The sequence below is a fragment of the Neoarius graeffei genome, chromosome 1 (genome assembly GCF_027579695.1).
Source record: "Neoarius graeffei isolate fNeoGra1 chromosome 1, fNeoGra1.pri, whole genome shotgun sequence".
Classification (NCBI taxonomy): domain Eukaryota; kingdom Metazoa; phylum Chordata; class Actinopteri; order Siluriformes; family Ariidae; genus Neoarius; species Neoarius graeffei.
This window is the reverse complement of record NC_083569.1, coordinates 69,265,262-69,284,659: the sequence shown is the minus strand read 5'-3', so window position 1 is coordinate 69,284,659 and position 19,398 is coordinate 69,265,262. Positions and strand designations below refer to the sequence as shown.

Sequence of the window (19,398 nt, the reverse complement as noted above, 5' to 3'; positions counted from 1 at the left end):
CTGGCGACTTGTCCAGGGTGTACCCCGCCTTTCGCCCACAGTCAGCTGGGATAGGCTCCAGCTTGCCTGCGACCCTGTAGAACAGGATAAAGCGGCTACAGATAATGAGATGAGATGAGACATCGAATTTGAAGGTGTTTCCAAACTTTTGACTGGTACTGTATATATATTAAGTAATTAAATATGGTATTTACTGGGTTTTGAGATGGATGTGCAACCTTTTTGGGGAAAAATGTGCTTCATCTCTGCTCAAAATCATGTCTCTGTTCTTATCTATACCTGTATTTCTGTATCTGTAAGGAAAAGGGTTTTTTTTAGCCTTATTTAAACCATTGTGGCCCTGACCAGGCGGTGGTGTAGTGGTTAGCACGGTCGCCTCACAGCAAGAAGGTTCTGGGTTTGAACCCAGCGGCCGGCGAGGGCCTTTCTGTGCGGAGTTTGCATGTTCTGCCTGTGCCTGCGTGGGTTTCCTCCGGGTGCTCCGGTTTCCCCCACAGTCCAAAGACATGTGGTTAGGTTAATATGGGACGGCCTTGGGCTGAGGTGCCCTTGAGCGAGGCACCGAACTCCCAACTGCTCCCCGGGCGCTGTTGGCATGGCTGCCCACTGCTCTGGGTACGTGTGTGTGCTCATTGCTCACGTGTGTGTTCACTGCTTCAGATGGGTTAAATGCAGAGAGTAAATTTCACAAGTGTGTGATGAATAAAGTTGTGCTTTCTTTCTTTCTTTTTTTGCTTTTGAGTGAATGAATGAACCCTGAAAATGCATTGCACAGTGACTCACATTCACATAAATTCAGATTATGTATTTGTATATGGTTGCATGGTGGCACTGTGGTGCAGTGGTTAACACTGTCACCTCACAGCGGTAGGTTCTGGGTTTGTGATTTTCTCCCCGTGCCTTTGTGGGTTTCCTCCTACAGTCCAAAGATTAGGTCAACTATCTACTCTAAATTGACCATAGGTGTGAATATGAATGGAAATCGTTGTTCGTCTCTGTGTTAGTCCTATAACAGACTAGCAACCTGCCCAGGTTTACCCCGTCTCTCACCCGAATCCAGCTGGCATGGGCTCCAGCTTCCCCTGCAACCTGCAATGGATGAACCCTGCAAATGCATTGCACAACGATGTATAAGCAGTATAAATAATGGACGGATCAATATGGTTGCATGCCAAGTCTGTATGTTATAAGAAAGGTGTTTTGTGCCTATATCTTCAATAATAAAGACACAAATTGTGGAATTGGTTTTCTCACAATTCTCAGAACAGGCTTATTAGCTCATCTGGCCATAAGGCTGTTGCCACGGCATGGCGTCCATCATCTGCTGTCCACAATTCAGTTAAATCGTATCTCCTCCATCAATTCTGCACGGATTTCTGTTCTGATTGTTTTGTTTGAAAGAACTCATCACTCTCCATAAAACATGGTCATTGTTTTGTCAAATTTTTGCTTAATGAGTTAGTAATTAGGCCAAATTAACAAATTTTCCAGACCTCTCACTAGAATTGTATCTTCCCATGAAGAACAAAACTTGGTCATTTGTTTGTTGATTTTCTTGTTGTAAACAATTTGTTGACAACATTGTTTGTTTATTTTCAGTTAAATCGTGTCTCCTCCCTCCCTCAGTTCTCAATGGATTTCAGTTCTGATTGTTTTATTTGAAAGAACTCGACCTTCTACACAAAACTCAGTCATTGTTTTGTCATATTTTTGCTAACAAATTAGTAATTGGGTCGATTTAACGCATTTCCTTCTGACTAGAATTGTATCTGCTCTCTCATTTATCATGTGAATTCAGTTCTGATTGATGTTTTGGGTCGATCTTCCCTCGGGGAACAAAATATCGTCCTTTGTTGATGTTCCTGTTGTAAACAGTTTGTCGCGGAGGTTGGTCCTCTTTCACACCGTCACATTTCAGTTCTGTTTGATGTTTTGGTAGTCACGGTTGTTGTGATGGCAGGCCAGATAAGCGACTACGTCCTTGACGTTCTGGTAATCCACCTTCTCATCTAGTTTGCAAATGCAATAAGGTGTTGACCTATTGGCCATGGTGTTGAAGTTTGTAGGTGTGGCAGATATATCCTCAGGCCAAGTTTACATTAGACCGTATCTGTCTCGTTTTCTTCGCGGATGCACTGTCCGTTTACATTAAAACACCTGGAAACGCCGGGAAACGGGAATCCGCCAGGGTCCACGTATTCAATCCAGATCGTGTCAGCTCCGGTGCTGTGTAAACATTGAGATACGCGGATACGCTGTGCTGAGCTCTAGCTGGCGTCGTCATTGGACAACGTCACTGTGACATCCACCTTCCTGATTCGCTGGCGTTGGTCATGTGACGCGACTGCTGAAAAACGGCGCGGACTTCCGCCTTGTATCACCTTTCATTAAAGAGTATAAAAGTATGAAAATACTGCAAATACTGATGCAAATACTGCCCATTGTGTAGTTATGATTGTCTTTAGGCTTGCCATCCTTCCACTTGCAAGTGGAAAGTGACGCGCATGCCCGATATGCACTGAGATCACACAGAGTCTCAATCCCAAATCACTGCTTGTGCACTCCACTCGCGCGCTCTGTGAGCTGCGCAGGGCCGGAGTGCGCACCCTCCAGAGGGCACTCGCTGTTCAGGGCGGAGTGATTTGGAGCGCAGGATGCCTGCGGAGCCGAGCGTATCCGTGTATTGGCGTTGCTGTGTGCACGCGAATCATGTATTGGCGTTGCTGTGTGCATGCTAATCGTTTTAAAAACGTTAATCTGATGATCCGCTGATACGGTCTAATGTAAACCCCACCTCAGTATTATCATGGAGTCATTGTAAAAAAAAAAGGGGGGGGGGGGTTTTGAATGGATACATAACGACTAAACATACTGCTATGGGATCCAATGAAATCATTACCTCAGTCCATTTAAAGCAAAATTGTGCATTCATGACTCACTGCAGTGGCGTTTTAAAAATGATATATAATTAGATTTCACTCATAGGCTTTAACTGGATATTTAAAGAACAACTCCAACTGCTTTCATGAACAAAGTAACAAAAACATGATATTTAGCTGCATTAAATCTTATTTTGGTTATTTCTGATTTTCGCCAAAAGTATTGTTCTGTTACTAGCATATTTTACAAAACCACTGGGTGTTGGCCTTAAACCGGAAACAAGGATTGTAATGTCCGCTCATACAGTACCAGTCCAAAGTCTGTACACCCCTACTCATTCATAGTTTTTTCTGTATTTTGACTATTTCCTACACTGTCAAACAATACTGAATACATAAAAACTATGAATTATAATATGGTGCAATTTCTTGCCGCCTTAATGCATTTGAGATCAAACAGTAAATCGTAAATAATAAAAATACAGTATTCCACAACTGTAGTAATCCATATTACGTCGAGAACCGCTCAGCTGAGTAAAGAGAAACGACAGTGTATGATTTAAAAAAAAAAGCTTGTTAGTCTGACAAAATAAGCATGCTGTGCATGAAGCCAGTTTTCATGCATGAGGTTTAAAATGTCAGATTATCAAAGTGCTGCTGGTTCCACCTCCTCAATGAGCATAATGTTCACCTTCTTTTCAGCATTCCATCACCTCGCATTTAAACACATACAGATTGAAAAAAAGATGTGAGAGAAACAATACAGCCTGTGTTATAGAACAGCCAGAGACTTTTTGCCATTGTGTCAAAGTTTTGTTGAACACACACACAGTGGGTTGTATAAAATTGTGTTGAGCTCCTGGGAATAACTGGACTGACTCTAGCTGTGAAAACATCCCAAATATACACCTTTATACAGTTTCTACTGAGAAATAAATAATCGAGTATCTTTTCTGACCCCCAGCCGAATGATTACAGCAGGTCGGTCCATGGCTAGTGATACAGATGGTGTTAGATCACAGGGCTGAGACAAAAAGAAAATGGCCACTTGAGTTGAGCTTTAGCTGATAGAAACACCTGGGGAAGCCATGGCCTAATGGTTAAAGAAGTAGCTTTGGGACCAAAATGTTGCCAGTTCAATTCCCTGGACCAACAGGAATCGCTGAAGTGCCCTTGAGTAAGGCATCTAACCCCCGTCAGCTCCCCAGGCTGCTCTGGGTAGGTTGTACATCACTCTAGATAAGAGCGTCTGTTAAATGCCTGTAATGTAATGGATGACTAATAGCCACAACTGGGTTGATTGTTCATTATAGTTATGGATAAAATTATTTGCTCAGTGGTATGTTGTTAGAAACTAGGGGAGGCAGCCTATTTGTATGGAAGTAGGGTGACTTTACTTGGTTATATCCACAAAGCTGGGATGTAAGAAATGGGACAGGACTTGGAAATTTCACAGTCAGCAAGTCAGCAAAACATCATTATGGCACTGTGACTTTGCTAAGCAGGTCTTGCTAGGAGGTAATATCAAGGCAATTTTGGACCAGTATTGGTTTAAAATAACATAGATGATGAATTTTGAATGTCACACCCCCTGTTGCACCTCTCCATCCACATCATCATAAACATGTCAGTTTATGACCATTGGTAAAACTGCATTTCATTGGGTTTATACTTGTACTCTGCATAATGACAAAATTTTATCTAATCTAAAACTGAGAAATATGCAAAGATTACTTGCAGCCACAGTAGCAGTACGCCAGTATTCTACAACCCTGATTCCAAAAAAGTTGGGACAAAGTACAAATTATAAATAAAAACGGAATGCAATGGTGTGGAAGTTTCAAAATTCCATATTTTATTCAGAATAGAACATAGATGACATATCAAATGTTTAAACTGAGAAAATGTATCATTTAAAGAGAAAAATTAGGTGATTTTAAATTTCATGACAACAACACATCTCAAAAAAGTTGGGAGAAGGCCATGTTTACCACTGTGAGACATCCCCTTTTCTCTTTACAACAGTCTGTAAACGTCTGGGGACTGAGGAGACAAGTTGCTCAAGTTTAGGGATAGGAATGTTAACCCATTCTTGTCTAATGTAGGATTCTAGTTGCTCAACTGTCTTAGGTCTTTTTTGTCGTATCTTCCGTTTTATGATGCGCCAAATGTTTTCTATGGGTGAAAGATCTGGACTGCAGGCTGGCCAGTTCAGTACCCGGACCCTTCTTCTATGCAGCCATGATGCTGTAATTGATGCAGTATGTGGTTTGGCATTGTCATGTTGGAAAATGCAAGGTCTTCCCTGAAAGAGACGTCGTCTGGATGGGAGCATATGTTGGTCTAGAACCTGGATATACCTTTCAGCATTGATGGTGTCTTTCCAGATGTGTAAGCTGCCCATGCCACACGCACTAATGCAACCCCATACCATCAGAGATGCAGGCTTCTGAACTGAGCGCTGATAACAACTTGGGTCGTCCTTCTCCTCTTTAGTCCGAATGACACGGCGTCCCTGATTTCCATAAAGAACTTCAAATTTTGATTCGTCTGACCACAGAACAGTTTTCCACTTTGCCACAGTCCATTTTAAATGAGCCTTGGCCCAGAGAAGACGTCTGTGCTTCTGGATCATGTTTAGATACGGCTTCTTCTTTGAACTATAGAGTTTTAGCTGGCAACGGCGGATGGCACGGTGAATTGTGTTCACAGATGATGTTCTCTGGAAATATTCCTGAGCCCATTTTGTGATTTCCAATACAGAAGCATGCCTGTATGTGATGCAGTGCCGTCTAAGGGCCCGAAGATCACGGGCACCCAGTATGGTTTTCCGGCCTTGACCCTTATGCACAGAGATTCTTCCAGATTCTCTGAATCTTTTGATGATATTATGCACTGTAGATGATGATATGTTCAAACTCTTTGCAATTTTACACTGTCGAATTCCTTTCTGATATTGCTCCACTATTTGTTGGCGCAGAATTAGGGGGATTGGTGATCCTCTTCCCATCTTTACTTCTGAGAGCCGCTGCCACTCCAAGATGCTCTTTTTATACCCAGTCATGTTAATGACCTATTGCCAATTGACCTAATGAGTTGCAATTTGGTCCTCCAGCTGTTCCTTTTTTGTACCTTTAACTTTTCCAGCCTCTTATTGCCCCTGTCCCAACTTTTTTGAGATGTGTTGCTGTCATAAAATTTCAAATGAGGCAATATTTGGCATGAAATTTCAAAATGTCTCACTTTCGACATTTGATATGTTGTCTATGTTCTATTGTGAATACAATATCAGTTTTTGAGATTTGTAAATTATTGCATTCCGTTTTTATTTACAATTTGTACTTTGTCCCAACTTTTTTGGAATCGGGGTTGTACCATCACTTGTTTGTGCCTGCAAAAGCCAAAGCCCTAAAAATGGATGAGACATGCTCACAACATGCTTTGCCTTTTGAAAGTATGTTCCGTTTGTTGTTGGATTTCTATTTAGCTGCTAAAACAAAAAAAAAACCTCCTCAACATATTTCAGCAGTACTCAGAGTGCTCTAAAATAGACCAAATGTCCTTTGGAAGTATTTATTTTCTGTTGATAATATTGTGCGATTTTATTTCACCAGACAAGAAAGTTCCATGGGGAAGGATGGACACTTAAACCCAGCTTTCCATCTGAAGGTAGTGGGACCATCCAACAAAAGCGCCAATCTTAAGGTACAGAGAACTACACGTAAAATTACAGAGCGTAAAGTATATTATTATTAATATTATTATTACCTAATGAGCAGCTATATGAAAATGTGAAATTATCCAATAACGGAGATGATGTTAACAGTTTCCATTGGTGTAGTATTAAACAGTACTTGCATAGTATTGATTGATTACTTTGTGTTGTATTGCCCTCTGCAGCTACCTCATACAAGTAAGGAAGTGCTCCCTCTGCGACCAGGCCCCGCCTCCAACGGCACCCAGCCAGTCAACATTGTCCGTCCCCTCCGGCCGGCCCCCTCCCCCCACCTTCATGATGTCAAAGTGCCTCGGCCTCCTCCTCCCATCAGCAAACCTCTGGAGAAAGCCAAGTGCAGTCCTATTGCTGCCAAACTCAGTCCTCCCAAGAAACCCCTGCCCCTCAACCCCACACGCAGCCCAGTGGTAAAACCCATATTCCTCACACTTCCTGCTTTATGTGTACAGACAGATAAGCACTTCGGCAGAAACACCCAGAGATTACTTTTCCACTTGTGTTGTAAGATAAGTGTTGAGCCTTATTAGCTTCAGCTCTGCTTTAGTACATTCAGATTATCTGAGAATCAATCAAACCCTTTATGAATTGAACCAGATGTATGAAAGCAGGGGAAATCTGTGCAGGGCAAACGTTTGCATGAAAAACTCACGTTAGAAGAGCTTGTTACACTAGTGCAGCAGTGATTTATGAGAAGTTAAGGCTGGTGGGTTGTTTTACAGTAGGGTATAGTGGCTGCATCTGATTTGCGTCTCCCATAATTATGAATGCTAAACAAAGCAGATGCAGGTCTTTGTGGCTGCATTAGTATGCATGTGTTGCTGTGCTTCTTATGTCCCAGTTGCTAAGCAGGATGTCATTGATCAACACGATGCTCAGGTCAAGTGACATAATTTAGTACAATCATTGGTGCACTCATTTATCCGAGGTGTTCTGAGTCATTTTTTCTTCCCCTCCTTCTGTCTGTCTTTTCCTCTAATCCCAGATGGCATCAGAGGTCCAGCCGAAGCCTTCCCCCATACCCCCACAGAGGCCTCTCCCTGTGAGCCCCAGCCGTGGAGCCCAGGCCAAACCTTCAAGTGGATCCAGGGGGCTGCTGGTGATGATGCCCCCTGCAGTAGGCCCCAAGCCTGTGGGCAAGGTCACCGCCATTCCTCCTCTCAGAGCACTCAGGTGAGAAACTCTCAGCATACCAGAGTTAAAGGATATTTTCAAGTGATCCAGAAATACACAGTGCCCGCCACGATTATTGGCATCGCTTGTAAAGATCAGTAAAAAGGCTTATAAAAAATACACCTTTTGGTGAAGTCGCTTCATCTCACACTGAAAAAATGAGAAAAATCCGACCTTTAATTGAAATAAATGTATTCAGAGGAAAATAAATCCCTCATCAAGAAATAATTAATTTCAACAAAAATACATGTGCCACTATTATTGGCACCCCTGCATTTAATACTCTGTACAACCTCCATTTTCCAGTAAAACAGCACTGAGTCTCCTTTAACATTTTATAAGGTCAGAGATACAGAGCAGGGCATCTGAGACCGTTCCTCTTTACATAATCTCTCCACATCACCCAGGGTTCTCGGCCCTCTCTTGTACGCTCTCCTCTTCAGCTCAGCCCACAGGTTTTGAATGGGGTTCAGGTCAGGAGACTGAGATGGCCAGGGCAGAAGCTTGATTCTGTTCTCAGCTCACTATGTTAGCGTTGATTTGGACACATGCTCAGATCATTGTCCTGCTGGAAGATCCAGTGACGACCCAGTTTTAGTTTCCTGCCAGAGGCAGCCAAATGTTGATTTAAAATGGCCTGGCGTTTCATGGAGTCTATGATACCCTGTCCCCTCACAAGGTTTCCAGGGCCTTTGGAGGAAAAACAGCCCCAAAACATCACAGAACTTCCACTGTATTTTACAGTTGGGATCGGGTTCTTTTCATTATAGCCATCCTTCTTATGCCAAACTCATCTTGAGTGTTTCTCGCCAAAAAGCTCAATTTTTGTTCCATCAGACCAGAGAACATAGTTCCAGTCAAAGTTGTAGTAGTGTTTCACAAACTCCAGGTGCTTATATTTGTGGTGAACTGACAGAAAAGGCTTTTTTTCTGGCAAACTTTCCAAATAATCTGTTGATATGGAAGTGGCATCTAATGGTGGTTTTGGAGACTTGGAAACCCCAAGATTTTACTTTTTCTTGTAATTCACCAACAGCAGGGATGAGAGTTTTCCGGTTTTCGGCGAATTTCTGCTTTTTCTGAGTAAAAATCAACCTTTTTATATTATGCCAAATCTGTTGAGATTTTTTTTTTCATTTATTGAGGGGGGTTGGGGTATGTTCCTTCGTGATACTCAAGCATAATTCATTCATACGATGATGTTACATGTTTACATTTTCGCCATCTTTAGTCTCGCTAAGTCTCGCGGTAGAATACTTGTTATCTACAATGTAATTGGCCAAAACATCGCTGGCGAGAGCATGATAGCCAATCATAACAGTTCTTACAAGAGTGTGGGAAAGAACAAAAGCCAATCATAACAGTTCTTACAAAAGTACCCGCATCTGTTCTATTTTTTAAAGATATTTTTTGGGGCTTTTTGCACCTTTATTGGACAGGACAGTGTAGAGACAGGAAACGAGTGGGAGAGAGAGAGACGGGAAGGGATCGGGAAATGACCTCGGGCCGGAATCGAACCCGGGTCGCCCGCATTCATGGCATGGCGCCCCAACCACCCGAGCCACGACGCCCCCGCATCTGTTCTATTTTATCGAAACTTGCACATGTTCATCGTCGCTGCGCTTCAAAAATACGTTTCTCTTTCGTATCGGCTTTTTTACTCAAAATGCCGAATACAATTGACAAGCGAGATGAAGCGAAGGTACGTGAAATCAATGCTGGTATAAAAAACAGAGAGAGGACTGACAAGCTCTTGTCTTTGGCCAAAAGGCTGAAGAAGAAGTCGAAATGATTAAATGAAAATGAGACGTGACTGTGAACTATAAATAACTGTATAAAGTGTACATAGACATTATCCCATAAACTTAGCATTCGTTTGATTTAATACATTGAACATGTATATGATGGTCAGTAAATCTGAATTAATGCTGACAGTTTTGAAAACTTAAATGTTTCAAAAGACTTTTTGAAGAAATCATATACAACTAATGAGGACATAGGGAGAAAAGGTCAGTCACCCTAAAATTTTATTTAATATATGAACATTTTGATAATTAATAAAACTTAAGTTTAATGTGAATTTAGTTTGTTGTTTTTGTTGATCATGAATTATAACCATACCCTTGAATGTAGAATGTGATTTTATCTTGAATTCAAACAATACTCCTATTGATTTGAAACATATTTTCATGTAAATATATAAAAAAAGACAGATATATTTTTTTATCTACTACAGCTCAGATTGCAGGACAAGTGGTTTGTAAGGCCTTATTTTTCAAAATTTTCCGGGGGGGCATCTTGAAGCCCCCCCTCCCCCCGTTGGCTTCGGGCGCCATCTTGTTTTCTGCTTTTTTGATGACCACCCACTCTCATCCCTGCAACAGTGAGCCTTGGGAATGTTTTGCCTCTATTACCATCTTCCTCACTGTACATGGGGGCAAAATAAACTTGGATCCTCTTCTACACAAGTTTGTAACAGTTCCAGTTGGTGTCCACTTTTTTTTTATTATTGCCCTAACAGTAGAAATTGTCATTTTTCAGGCAGGTTGCTATTTTTTATGGCTATTTCTTGACTCATGAAGGTCAACACACTTCTCCTTCATTTGGTTTGTGTGTTCGCTGATCTTTCCCATGTTGATGGATGACTAAGGGAATTTGGCCTCTGTGTCACTTCATATTTGTTCCCCAGTTAATCAGAAAGTCGTGGATTACAGCTTCTACACACTCCAATCTACTCAAACATGTACAGTGTAAAGGGGAAACAAGCTTCAGTTACATTGTGTTCACTATAATTTCCAGGGGTGACAATAATGAAAAATAATTATTTCTTGATGAAAATAAATATTTCTTGATGAGGGATTTATTTTTCTCTGAGTACATTTATTGCAATTAAGTTTGGATTTTTCTCATTTTTTCAGTGTGAGATGAAGCGACTTCACCAAAAGGTGGATTTTTCCAACCCTTCTTACTGATTTTGCAAGGGGTGCCAATAAATATGGAGGGCATTGTATTTTAGCAGTTAAGTAATACAAACTGTGCTGCACATGCCAATGTCTTTGAGTTCCAGCACTCGATCAGAGGTATTCAGTTAAAATTCCTTGCTTATAAAAGTCCATGACAATGACAACACTTACTTTTTAATGCTTAACTATTACTGCTTTGTTTGTAGCTATAAGTCGTCGCTGTCAGGTCAAAACCTGCTATGTGACATTTTTCCTTTTTTACAGGAGACGTAAAAAACTGAATAAAACTCTGAAATAACAAGCTGAGAAGCCAGTAAAAGTTTACTTGTTCTATTATTAGCTTTTCTAATTAGCATAAATGGAAGCGCGAGGTCAAAATTGACCAATCAGCTTATACCCCGTTTCCACCAAATCAGTTTCAGGGCTGGTTCAGGGCTGGTGCTGGTTCACAACTCGTTCAACTTGCGAGCCAGCTGAGAACCAGTTTGCTTTTCCATAGCTTGCGGTGCTAAGCGAAGCCACGTCATTACGTCGCTGTATACGTCATTACGTCGCTGTATACGTCATTACGTCGCTGTATACGTCAGTTACGTCGCTACGTTTGCATAAACCTTGGCGCGAATATCGAAGCAAAAACAACACGGAAGAAGCAGCAGCAGCAACAACAACAATAATAATAATAATAATAATAATGGATGACTTCGCATTTGTACAGCTGCTGCTTCTCGTCGTTTAAAAATGGCGATCTTTCGCGGTCTTGTTATTGTTGTTGGTCTTAACAACTCCGCCCCCCCGCTGACGTAAGCGGTTCTTTCCTCTGGCCCAGCAGAGAGTTGGTGCTAGCCTGGAACCAGTTTTACTGGCCCCAGAGCCAGTTCTTTGTCAGTGGAAACAGAAAACCCGGTTCCAAACTAAGCACTGGCCCCGAACCAGCCCTGGAACTGATTTGGTGGAAAAGGGGCAATAGAGAACCCAATTTGACCTAAATTGTCACATAGCACGTTTTGAACTGACAGCGACGAAGTATGACACGTCACTTTGAAGTGGTTGTGTTTTTTGTTTCACAGTGGCACATCACATTATGCATACCTCCCTGTCTAATCAGAAATAAACAAACATTCTGTTTTTGTTGTCGACTTTAATTCTTTAACAAGTCATGTAACAAGGCATTTTACCTTTTATGCCACCAACTGAATAATTTACATAAATGCTACAGAGAAACTGAAAATCTGCTAAAGGCCAATAATGGTTTGTGTTTAGAAAACTTAAGTCGCTAAACTACAGATGGCATATCAGACGCTCGCTGGCCGTGCTGTGAAAATTGTTCATGCAGACGCTTATCTGAGTTTCCAAATCTGTCAGTGCTTAACTCTTGAATATTTTCTATTGTGAATACTATCATTAAAAAGCTTATCTCTGCTTTCCAAAGAAATTTCTCTCGTTAAGCTCTGTTCAGTACTTTGGGAATAACGGCAGGTTGAAGTTGGTACAACAGAGTACATCGTGACATGAGGAAACTGCTGGTGCTTTTTGAGTCACAGGAAAGCGGTCAGGCTCTCTCTCTTCTGATCAGTTTCCGACTGGATTACTCATGAATATCAATCAGATATCTGAGATAATGAGATGAGATGAGATGAGATGAGGGATGTTCTCTCGCTCTCACTGTTTCTGATGACGTCTCATCTCATCTCATTATCTCTAGCCGCTTTATCCGCCAGCTAGTTTTGATGTTCTGATTCACGGGAGACTCTGAAATGAGTTTTCAGAGCTTTACCTCCTTTTTTTTTCAAATCAAACTGATTCATGTGAATAAATAACTATTTTAGAATATAACTGGAGTTGTTTTGATGAAAAATATTGAGATCTTAGAGGTCGGAATGAGATTTAAAAAAAACAGAAGTCAAAAACACGAGTGTCAATTTCAATTCAATTAAATGGAGTTGTTTATTGGATGTGACTCGCACAGTTTTTTCGAGGTTCGCCTTGAAAGCTGTGAATATTTAGCCTGGGCCCGCCCATCCTAAGCGTGCGCAACACGAGGGCCTGTTCCGAGCTTAGTCTGGCCAGGCAGGCTATCTACAGCATTTCCAAGCTCCCGAAAAATCGGGAACCAATCAACTTTGAGCATCTCCAACGGCCCTGGGTAGAGGCGTGTTCAAGGCACTGACGTAGTAGAACTGCGACCGGAAGCCATAGATTGTTTACAGAATCTATGCCGGAAGCGCTTCATTCACGCTTCCGCATCTATTACGCATAGATGCTGTATTGAAAGCATTCAACGGGAAGTTCTCATTGAAAACGGAGCAAAGAGCAGCCCTGGAGGTATTTATTGAAAGGAAGGACGTTTTCGCCTTGCTCCCGACCGGCTTCGGTAAGAGTTTACCGTATTTTCTGGACTATAAGCCGCTACTTTTTTCCTAGGTTTTGAACCATGCGGCTTATACAAAGGTGCGGCTATTCTGTGGATTTTTCTTCCACCGCTAGGGGCGCTCTTCTCTTCTTCTTGGATTTTTATGGCGGTTGGCAACTTAACGTATGAGGTGCATTACCGCCACCTGCTGGACTGGGGTATGGTTCAAGAGCCTATTCTACAACTAACCTGGGTGACTAAAAAAAAAAAGAGAGAGCGAGCTAGGGGCGCTCTAACCGGAAGTAGAATCAAAAATAAGATAGACGAAAAATCAATGCAAAGAAGAATTAGCAGATCTTTAGCAGATAGAACACGCATGACAAATTACTAACTGGTAATTATTTTCAAATCCAGCGAAGATGATTAAAGTGACTTGTGGTTTCAAACAGAGGAGAAATGAAGGTAAATAAATACCGGTTATTTTCTCTTGGTTCTGTTCCGTTTTAATCAGCAAAGTTGCTGCCGTGTTAAAAGGCACTGTTCGGAAAGAATCTGTTCAGGTACATACATGTACATTTACAGTACAAAATCGTTCTGTACATGCAGTAAATATCTAATTTTTCAACATAGATATCTGCGGCTTATAGCCCGGTGCGGCTTGTATATCTTTTTTTTTTTTTTTTTTTTAAAATAGAGCGGATGCGGCTTATATACAGGTGCGCTCTATAGTCCAGAAAATACGGTAATCTACCAGTTAGCCCCGTCGCGTCACATACGTCAGAGGAAAGAGTGATGTGATTGGTTTAAGCTTCGTCACAGCCTTTTCTGGCTTCGACCAGTCGCAAACTGAGGCATTTCAGGGAGGCGGGTCAACCACGGGCTCTGGGAAACGGTTTGGCTTAATAGCTTGGCCAGACCAAATGCTCGCAGAGCTTTGAAGTCGCGTTAGCCAGACTAGTGAATATTATCATTTATATTCTTGCATATAGACACTAGTCGACCCTACTTTTGAGAAATACAAAGGCCTACAGAGCACAAAGAGGGTATTAGAAATAATCTTTTATGACTTTTTTTATTGAGCATACCGATTTAATGGGTTTACCTAATTAGCATAATTAATACGAATTAAATACTAATTTGCATAATTTGTTTTTACTAATTTTTCAAACTTTGTATTCAGTATACAACCATCTATGTGCTGCCAATTTCCATGTAAATATCTTGAAAAATAGAAAAGTTATAAAGAAAAAGCATTTGATCTCATTGGTTAATGAGGCCCATTTTGGACCATGTGATCCTCAGACAGAATATTACAGCAGTTTTCTAAAAATTAAGCCGTTTTTTCAATCTTTGATTTGTAATATCTCAAGAATAGATAAATATATTTTAATTCTGTAAAAAGTATGTTGTTTAGCGTTCAATTCTGAATTCAATGAGAGCAGTCTCAAGCAATTTGGATTTAATTTTCACCTGATATGCCTTTTTTTGTTCCGTCCTTTTTTTCACATGTTGATCAGCTCTGCTCCAGTATTGTTGCAAGTGTTTGGTTCAAGCCACTAAAATACTTTGCTGTGTCCGCAATCAGACTGTAGACATATATTCAGAATAAGCACAGAAGTTTTCTTAGAACATTAGAAACATACTCATCTCATCTCATTATCTCTAGCCGCTTTATCCTTCTACAGGGTCGCAGGCAAGCTGGAGCCTATCCCAGCTGACTATGGGCGAAAGGCGGGGTACACCCTGGACAAGTCGCCAGGTCATCACAGGGCTGACACATAGACACAGACAACCATTCACACTCACATTCACACCTACAGTCAATTTAGAGTCACCAGTTAACCTAACCTGCATGTCTTTGGACTGTGGGGGAAACCGGAGCACCCGGAGGAAACCCACGCGGACACGGGGAGAACATGCAAACTCCCCACAGAAAGGCCCTCGCCGGCCACGGGGCTCAAACCCGGACCTTCTTGCTGTGAGGCGACAGTGCTAACCACTACACCACCCTAGAAACATGCTCACTGGAGAATCTGAGGCCAGTACTAGTTCCTGGGCTGTAGTTCCAGGAACCATTTTAGTGCCTACTGGCTGCTACAGCTTGCTGCTGAACATCACTAATTGGCCAAATGCAAGCTTCATGAATGGTTCATCCTCTTAGTCACGTTTTTATAAACCTGTGATTAACCAGCGTAATTACTGAAGTGTGTCTTGCATCTTATGGCAAGTGACACAGGTTCATGTTGTAATTTTGTCACTTACTGATATGTCACAACCATTACACAGTGTGTGTCACTTATGTTTACATCCTGCTCTTGTTCCTTGCTGTATGTCTATTTCTTGGAAACGCAAAACAGAAACTCATCCAGGAAGCGTTTAGTTCTCATTAGTTTAGTTTCTAAACTCTTTTCTTCCCTAAAAGCTTACAGAACCTTGGTTCAGTGTGATTAATCTCCTGCATTTCTTTTCTTTCACTTTCAACAAAACACCACTGAATAAGCTCAGATAACTCGAAAGCCAATACTTTATTATAATCTTCACATCAGTCTGTTATCTTTGAACACAAAAGCACCCGGTATTAGGAAAAAAATATCGGCGCCTCCATTCAAACCTTCAGCTGATTTTTATCCTTCCACATGTCCATCGATACAATCCTCAGAGCTCCGTCACCACAGCATAGAGCTTAAATCCATAGATAAGACTGCTTTACGTCTCCCTGTGCAGGACTGAAGCTGTGCGTCAAAGCTGCCCTCTCACACACAAGGAGCACGTCTTCCCTACCTGCATCCAAACCTTAGCCGCTAGTAAAGAAACTGAAAAGCTAATCTCATATCATAGTGCAAAAGGCGGTGACTCCATCAACACTGTGATGAAATATGAATTAGGCTGTGAAGCAGCCACGGCAATTCACAATCAGCAGAACCATGACCTGAGAAAATCAACCGCATGCTGTGAGAACAGGATTTTGTTTTGATAAGCTTGTTGGGACATTTATTTTGTGTTTGGGCGATTTTTACAAGTGGCAGTACACACAGTGCGTGATTATCATTTGGCATTAGTTGACATGGGAATAAACAGGACGAGAGTCTGCTTGAGTTCAGACAGAGCCAAGGTTGGCATTTGAAAGCTGCACAATAATCACATCCTTCACCTCTCTGGTGCTTCTGTAGAAACTAGAGCGTGCACACACTTTAAACCTTATCAAGCAAATACACAGAAGTGTACCATTTCAAACCACACAGTGGCTATAGGAGCAAATTATTTCACATGCAAAAAACCAAAACCAAACCACACAATAGAAAAGCATGCATGTAGTTACAGTTGTGGTCAGAAGTTTACATACAGTAACATGAATGTCATCTTGGATAAGAATGTCATGGCAATATTTGGGCTTTCAGTAATTTCTTTGGGGCGGCATGGTGGTTAGCGCTGTCGCCTCACAGCAAGAAGGTCCGGGTTCGAGCCCCGTGGCCGGCGAGGGCCTTTCTGTGCAGAGTTTGCATGTTCTCCCCGTGTCCGCGTGGGTTTCCTCCGGGTGCTCCGGTTTCCCCCACAGTCCAAAGACATGCAGGTTAGGTTAACTGGTGACTCTAAATTGACCGTAGGTGTGAATGGTTGTCTATGTGTCAGCCCTGTGATGACCTGGCGACTTGTCCAGGGTGTACCCCGCCTTTCACCCGTAGTCAGCTGGGATAGGCTCCAGCTTGCCTGCGACCCTGTAGAACAGGATAAAGCAGCTAGAGATGATGAGATGAGATGAGAATGTACAGCATACATCTTTAATTAAAAAAAACACTAGAATTTGGTGCACAAGTTTTAATTTTCTTTGGGTTTTCTGAAATCAGCACAGGGTCCAAATTATACATACAGTGTCAAAAATTTATATACGCTCACTTAGATTATTAATTTAGAGGTGCTGAAACTTCCTAAATGTCTCTTATCTTGTCAAGGCCGAGGTCTCTTAACTTCCTGCTAGTGATCATGATTGACTCAGCTGGTAGCTTCTATATGCCTTCATAAAAAGGGTTTGTTTACAGCACTCATTGGTTTGCCCAACGCACAGTACAATGGGAAAGTCCAAGGAGCTCAGTGAAGATCTCAGAAAGAGGATCGCAGATGTACACAACTCCGGAATGTCTCTTGGAGCCATTTCTAAACAACTGCAAATCCCAGGATCAGTTTAAACAATTGTATGTAAGTTACTGGGAGGTGTAGTCACTTTGCCAAGCCACTTTGCTTCAAGAAAACCCAAACTGTCACCCTCAGCTGAAAGGAAATTGGTTTGGATGGTCAGGAACAACCCGGGAACCCCCATGGCACAGCCCTGCCATGAACTGGAAGCTGATGGATCACTGTCTCCAGTTCAGATCACCATGGACTAAGGGGCTGCTATCCAAGAAATAACCTCCTTGCTCCAAAATTGACACCTTCAAGCTTAATTAAAGTTTGAAGCTGACCACATGGACAAAGAAAAAGCCTTCTGGAGGATAGCTGTATGGTCAGATGAGACAAAGACTGAGTTGTTTGGCCACAATGACCACCATGTACAGAGGAACACTGTACCAGCTGGTGGTGGTGGTAGGATCATCATGCTCTGGGGCTGTTTTGCTGCCAGTGGAACTGGTTCATTGCACAAAGTGGATGGAATAATGAAGGAGGAGGACTACCTCAGAATTCTTCAGCATAAACCATCAGAAATTTGAACACGACTTGAGACTTGGGAGTTACAACAGGACAATGAACCCAAACACGCATCAGATCTGGCTGTGGAGGATAAAGCAGGCTAACATTAAGCTTAAAACAAATCCTGACTTCAACCTCATTGAAAATATATGGACCGTGCTTATAAGTCGAGTCCATGCCAAGAAAAAAAACAAATTTAATTGAACTCTATCAATTCTACCATAAAGAGTCATGAAATATCCAACCAGATTTCTGCCAGAAGCTTGTTCATGGTCAACAAAAATGTTTGGTCAAGATGAATGTTGTGAAGAGACATTTAACCCAAATACTAGGTGTGCTGTATGTCTATTTTTGATCCTGTGTTGATTTCAGAAAACCCAAAGAAAATTAAAACTCGTGCACCAAATTCTAGTGTTGTTTTTTAATTAAGGATGTATGCTGTACATTCTGCCACAGAAAAAGAACAGTTCAAAGAAATTACTGAAAGCCCAAATATTGCCATGACATTCATATCCAAGACGACATTCATGTCACTGTACTGTATGTAAACTTCTGACCACAGCTGTATAAGTGATAAGAAGGATATGGAGTTTTACACTTCAGTAAAGCCAGTCTTAGTAAAACAACATTTATGTGTTTTATTTATATGATTTTTTTTTTCTTGCAGACCTGTTCCAGGACCCAGACCAAACACAGTCTCGCAGTCCCCTTTCCGAAAACCTTCATAGGATCAACTATAAAACAGCAGCCAGCCTATTTGCACTATATCAAGGCCTTCATTGGGAGATTTGTAATTTTGTGAAAAAGCAGGGGACAAATGTACGGTGCTAAGGCCGGGACATTCTAGGCCTCGCTAATTTAAGCCTGAGTACAATCCAGCCCAGTGTCCGAGGCGACCGGATTTTGCATGGCTCAGAATGCAGATTTAGACAAGATGCGTCTTACGAGGCATCACATTGCCAAAACCTTGATTAATTTTTGTTTTTTGTTTTGTTTTTTACTTTCCAGTTTTCTTGTACAAAGTGTTGTGTTTATGCCATCATTGTGTTTACATTTTTTATTACTATTATTAACTGTGTGTTAATTTGCCAAAGAATTTATGTTTGAATGTCAATCTGATGTGTCCTTTGCTGTATGTATTTTTGCATTTGTTATATAAAATGCACCATTATAGGTTTTTATTAAAAACTGTGTTGTCGTCGTTGTTTATGAAGGTTTATTCTGATTGCTGTGGATGTCTAAAGAAATTTGAAAGATGCTCAGCATACTGTATAAAGCACGTTGGAAGTTAAGATGTTGCTTAATTAACAGGAGGGATGTGTAATGGGGGTGAAGCAGAACAAAGACTAAAGCAGTGATGGTGACATTTTCTGAACACACATTTATAAAAACTCTTCACAGGTAGGCAGACATGCAGTGCCAAACTGAACCCCAGCCTCAACTCTTGAGAGAAAACAAACAGATAAGAATAACTGAGCATGTGAGGAGCAGCAGGAGGAGCTGTGTATCGCACAAACTCACTCCATAATGGATTCCGGCGAATATAAAATGAAATTTCTACAAGCCGTCATCTTATCTCTCCAGAGAGTAATGTATTTGGAGAGCACGATGCTCCGG

General features: G+C 41.5%; 1 protein-coding gene across 2 annotated transcripts in view; it reads left to right on the top strand.

Moving 5' to 3' along the window:
* The window catches only part of adam19a (ADAM metallopeptidase domain 19a), a 193,864-nt gene extending 174,926 nt beyond the window's left edge, over positions 1-18,938 (top strand). For both annotated transcript variants that reach the window (XM_060918023.1, XM_060918024.1), the window contains 4 exons: positions 6,494-6,584; positions 6,780-7,022; positions 7,598-7,785; positions 18,449-18,938. In XM_060918023.1, coding sequence (XP_060774006.1) covers positions 6,494-6,584; positions 6,780-7,022; positions 7,598-7,785; positions 18,449-18,509 — 583 coding nt within the window. In that variant the 3' untranslated portion in view covers positions 18,510-18,938. The remainder of the gene's footprint in view (positions 1-6,493; positions 6,585-6,779; positions 7,023-7,597; positions 7,786-18,448) is intronic.
* Positions 18,939-19,398: the final 460 nt, after the last annotated feature.